Source organism: Triticum urartu, chromosome 7 (assembly GCF_003073215.2).
Source record: "Triticum urartu cultivar G1812 chromosome 7, Tu2.1, whole genome shotgun sequence".
In the NCBI taxonomy this organism is placed as follows: Eukaryota; Viridiplantae; Streptophyta; class Magnoliopsida; order Poales; family Poaceae; genus Triticum; species Triticum urartu.
Window position 1 is genome coordinate 223275441 of NC_053028.1, and position 5496 is coordinate 223280936.

Here is a 5496-nt window from a genome sequence, read left to right on the forward strand (position 1 = left end):
ATGGTAGGATTTGATTTGAATGCAGCTGCAGTTGGGCTTGGACTGGTCTCTCTCTCTTGGGTCCAGATTTCCATGCCACAACAGGCTGAGGCCATGCCATGCCTGCACCATTTCGTGTCTTCTTGCGCTCTATCCACTGCCGGATCTCCCCACCTCCCCCAGCCGAGCAGTACTCCATTGGTACTCCAGGTCTAGGGTTTCTCATAGGCATTTCACTGGACTAATCTGGATTAGTGGAGTAGTTTAGCACCGCGGCCATAGCTAAGCTTGGGACAGTGTAAAATAAACAGTGAGGGGGGCGCCACCCAGAGCACATAAAACAAGGGATTAGGCGGGCAGATGCCACTGTTCAATGGCCCAGCCAAACCAGCACCAGTATAATAATCTCTCCCAGGCACAGCTCCAGATGAGAATCACGCTTGCTTTGCCGCATCCAGTGCTGTACATGGTCAAAACTCCTAGCAGGAGGAGCACCAGCAGCTGGCTGCGATCTTGAAATTGGACGGACAGGATAGGATGGCTTGGGAGTATTTCTCGCCATGGGAAATGGCGCTGGCCTTTGTGCTGTGTGGCAGTGGCACTGGTAGTACTGGTGCTACTACAGTACTAGGAGACACTAGTAGCTCCACGTTTGCCTGCGCCTTTTGATGCCGCATTTGGTTCCCGGTTTATTTTAGGGGTTGGTGGTCATCTCAAGAGAGGACCCCGAGCTGAGGCTGTACTTTCTTGGCACCAATGGGCCGCTCCTCCTCCTAGTCCTAGTCCTAGTCCTAGGACAAAGATCACGGAGGGAGGGAGCATAGTTATTACGCCCATCCATTCAATGGTGCCCGAGTCGGAAAGCTAGGACTTTTTTCAAATCCGGCTCCAGGCCCCGCTGCCATTTTTGGTCCTCCAAGCTTCAGTTCAGCAAGTGCTATGCTCTGAAGAGAGGGGGGAAGAAGAATATCACCACTTCTCCTTCTGTGGTAGCATTGGCATTGGATTCTCCTTGAAGGATACCTCAGTACATCAGTAAGTTCTTTTTTTTTTGCTTGACTTGCTTCTTCAAGCTCTCGCTTCCTTAACACGTTTTTGGATGGAATAAGTGCGGAATCTACAGATTGCCGCAGGTTGGTTGCTGGAACAGTGGTTTTGTGTTGTTTTTTCGAATGAGATGTGACCAAATGCTTTCTCTTTCTGGCTCTTATGAGGAAGAATCTGTGCTTATCACTCCTCCTTTTCTTTTGAATCTTTGGTAGGGACATGAGGAGCTCCAGATCATGCCGCGCTTTCCAGCAGAACCACCGAGCTTTGTTGTGATTTGGTAGCCATGGAGATGGAGGAGCAGAAGGAGGCCCCGGGCTTCCTTGAGGTGCCCAAGGACATCCCCGTCGCCACCAAGCCCCTCACCATCAGGACCAATGCCGGGTACGGCAGCAGCTCCGACCGGTCCAACCCCATCTCGCCGGCCATCTCCTTCACCCCGCACCTCTACTCGCCGTCGCCGCCGTCCTCCGCCTTCGTGTCGGCGCTGCAGTCCCCGTACATCTCGCCCCGGGTCCTCGACCCGCCGGAGCCGCCGGCGCAGCAGCCGCACCGGCAGCTGCATCAAGAAAGCAAGGCCTCCAGCGTCACCACCACCACGGCGCAGTCGCCGGCGTCCTGCTCCAACGGGTCGCAGTCCGAGGACACCGACGCGCCGAGCGCGTCCCGCACGCCGCCGTCCGAGCGGTACGACTCCAGCGGCATCGACCCGGCCAAGATTTCAGACGGCGGCGGAGGCGGCTGTGGCGGCGCGCCGCCGCGCGTGTCCTTCTCGTTCCCCGTGCCGCGGGTGTCCTTCACCAGGGGCCCCGTGGCGTCGCCGTCGTCCAACGCCAAGCTCCGGAGCTGCGACGTGTACATCGGCTACCACAACAACGGCAACCTCGGCAGGTTCTGCAAGTGGCTCAAGGCGGAGCTGGAGCTGCAGGGCATCGCCTCCTTCGTGGCTGACCGGGCGAAGTACTCCGACGCGCAGATTCACGAGATTGCTGACCGGATTATTTGCTCCGTAGCATTCGGCGTCGTGGTGGTCACCATGTCAAGCTTCCTCAACCCCTTCAGCCTCGAGGAGATCAGGTTCTTTGCTCAGAAGAAGAACCTCATCCCTATACTGTTCGACACCGAGCCGTCGGAGATTGCCGGGCTGTTTGATGGCAAATTGGAGGACAAGGAAGGGAAGGAAGCATTCGAAGGGCTGATGCGGTGCCACGAGTTCAAGCTCGAGGCGAATGAGACCAATTGGAGAAGCTGCGTGTCAAAGACAGTCGGTCTGCTGCAGTCCAAGCTTGGCAGGAAGAACATTGCTGAGAAGGAGAGTGAGGGGTCCGGAGGCATACCCTTCCCACGTAACCGGCATTTCGTCGGAAGGGAGAAAGAGCTGAGTGAAATCGAGGGGATATTCTTTGGATCCTCGGTGGATATCCAGGAAGTGTTGGACTGCTCAAGGGGCTCCACTACAAATGAAAGATCCAGCGGCGTGTCTGACGGCTTTGCCGACGAGGAGAGCGACACGGTGAGGACGTCTAATGCCAAGTACATCAGTTTGGAAATGCGCAAATGCAAGGAGCCGACATTGGAGGCCTGGATCGATCCGGTGATCGAGCTGTCGTCGGGGAAAGGTAGAAGCCTGCAGAAGCAGAGATCAAAGCACAGGAGGTCAAGGTTCCGGTGCAACAGCAAGGGCTGCGGCGGTGCCAGTGTGGTCTGCATCAATGGCTCCTCCGGCATTGGCAAGACAGAGCTGGCATTGGAGTTTGCTTACCGGTACTCCCAGCGGTACAAGATGGTGCTGTGGATTGGAGGGGAGGCTCGGTACATGAGGCAGAACATACTCAACTTATCCATGAGCTTGGGATTGGATATCAGTGCTGAGGCTGAGAAGGAGAGGGGCAGGATTAGGAGCTTTGAGGAGCAGGAGATCGATGCATTCCAGAGGGTAAAGCGGGAGCTGTTCCGGGATGTGCCCTACTTGCTTATCATTGACAACCTTGAAAACGAGAGGGATTGGTGGGAAGGCAAGGACCTCCATGACTTCATCCCAAGGAACACCGGAGCGACGAATGTCATTATCACCACGCGGTTGCCACGCGTGATGAATCTTGAGCCGATGCAGCTGCCACAGCTCTCATACATTGATGCGATGATCTTGATGAAGGGTAAGCTTAAGAATGACTATCCAGCCGACGAAACAGAAGTACTCAGGAAGCTGGACGAGCGGTTGGGCAGGCTGAGCTTTGGTCTGTCGGTCGTCGGTTCACTGCTCTCCGAGCTCATGATCGCTCCTTCCACTCTGTTTGAGGCTGTTGAGAGAATATCATTGAACGAGAACTTGTTCCCCCATGATGCCAACGACGACGGCTTCTGCCGTAACAATTCCTTCCTGATAAAGGTGCTGGTCTTCTGTTTTGCCTTGATGGACCGAGCGAAAGGAGGACACCTGACATCGAAAATGATCATCGCCGGTTCTTGGCTGGCTCCTGCACCCGTGTCGTCTACGCTGTTGGCCGCCACGGCGAGCAAGCTACCGATGAAAGGCAGCATTCACCTCTGGGGTGAGTCCCTGAAGACTGCATTTCTATGTGGCACACATTGCTTTCTTGCTCCTAACGGCCGAAAAGCTGAGGTGGAGTCAGCACTCTTGCTTGTTAAGCTCGGGCTGGCAAGAAAGGCGACCCGGCATCCTGGTTGCTGGATCCAGTTCCACCCGATCACGCAGCTCTTCGGCAAGATCAGGGGAGGCTTGGCGCCGACCACCGCAGCCGTGAACGGGGTGATGAGGGCCGGCAACCCCTCGTCGTACTCAGACCACCTGTGGGCTAGTGCATTCCTTGTGTTTGGCTTCAAGTCTGAGCCACCTGCCGTTCAGCTCAAGGCGGTGGACATGGTGCTCTTCATAAGGAAGACGGCCCTGCCCCTGGCGATCGAGTCCTTCATGACCTTCTCGCGGTGCGGCTCGGCCCTGGAGCTGCTCAAGGTGTGCACCAACATCCTGGAGGAGGTGGAGAAGTCCTACACGTCGCGGATGCAGGACTGGAACCGCGGCTCGCTGTCCTGGAGGAAGAAGCTGCAGCCGAACCACCGCGTCGACGAGTTCATCTGGCAGGAGGTGACGCTGCTCAAGGCGACGCTGCTCGAGACGAGGGCAAAGCTCCTGCTCCGGGGCGGGCTGTTCGACACCGGCGAGGAGCTGTGCCGGACCTGCATCAGCATCCGGACGGTGATGCTCGGGCATGGCGACGCCCAGACGGTGGCCGCTCAGGAGACGCTGGCGAAGCTGGTCAGATACAGGAGCAAGGTATGAGATGACATCCAAAAGCCCTTGCGAGCTGTTCTAGTTTGCAGCCCTTATTAGAAGGGTTTCCAGGAATTTTCATTTCTCCCGGTTTCTGAGGCTCCGATGTGATGCCAGCCACAGTTTTGTCAGTGATCTGTGCAATATCCAAGCTTCATGATGATGCCACGTGTAACCTGAGTTGTTATGTACAGTACAGTTCAGTTCAGTTGCTATTTGAAATACTTATGTTATTATCTTCTTATTACTTTCGTTCTTTCCGAGATTAAACTTCCACTTTAGACATGAAAATGTGGTCTTCTTTTCTTGAAGATGTTAAATCAATTGAAAGTGCTTTCTCTTATGCTTTCTCAGAAAGAAACTGTGTCGTCCATGGTCCAATCTCGTTTGTTTGCAAGAGTGCAGCTAGTTAGTTTGCATGAAGTATGAACATTCTTGTCGGCTGAGATGCAACTATGTCATATGTGGTGTTGCTGCCCGGCTTTTGAGGCGAGATTTGTCGGGTAAAAATGGTAACGTCTGAAGGCCCCTCCCAATGCTCCACCTTGTACATGTGCTAAGCTTTCCACGTAGATAAAAAATCTGATGTGGTAAGTTATTTAAGAGGAGAGAAATGGGTGTGGTGACCCCAGGAAGAACCAATGCTAAGCGCGCGTGAATCTAGGCAAAACATCTAAAAGAAGGGAACCCACCAATACATGAAGAGGTTTAGTTGCTAAATCATTAAATGAAGCAAGCTTAGCAACCATAAGCTAAGCATCTATGCATTGGGAAGTATAGTTGCTAAGCTATTTAATGTGCTTAGCACCTCATCTAAGTACCCATGCATTGGCAGCAGTCTAAGCAGCTTCGAGATCTTTTTTCCCGTATGATGTTTTACTCAACAATTCCTTTGCTGTAAAGCAGTTGTTTGACTGAAACAAAGTGGTAGCATCTGTTGCCGTCTTCTTTGCTTAAAGTTGAGTGCATTTTGTTTGCGACAGTGACCACCCACGGTTGTGTGGATTCGCCACCGAAATCTCTAGTGCTCACGCAAGTCAAGCTCTGCTGTCCGATCTTTTGAAGACGAACAGCACTTGCATCTCATTAGCAGTAGGGAGTATCTTCTTAGGGCATTTCTAACCGATCCCTTATCCAATGTTAGAGGCGCGCCTAACCAATCCTCAATCCGTCATAAG

The 5496-nt window shown here is 53.6% G+C and overlaps 1 protein-coding gene across 1 annotated transcript; it reads left to right on the forward strand.

Moving 5' to 3' along the window:
• The first annotated feature begins 523 nt into the window (after positions 1-523).
• Positions 524-4562, forward strand: LOC125521206. Its single transcript, XM_048686265.1, has 2 exons — positions 524-1014; positions 1242-4562. The coding sequence occupies exon 2, from the start codon at positions 1313-1315 to the stop codon at positions 4325-4327; it is 3015 nt and encodes a 1004-aa protein (XP_048542222.1). The 5' UTR covers positions 524-1014; positions 1242-1312; the 3' UTR covers positions 4328-4562.
• Positions 4563-5496: the final 934 nt, after the last annotated feature.

Excerpts from the sequence above, each read along its gene's own strand:
- LOC125521206 (XM_048686265.1), top strand. The coding sequence starts at position 1,313 with ATGGAGATGGAGGAGCAGAAGGAGGCCCCGGGCTTCCTTGAGGTGCCC.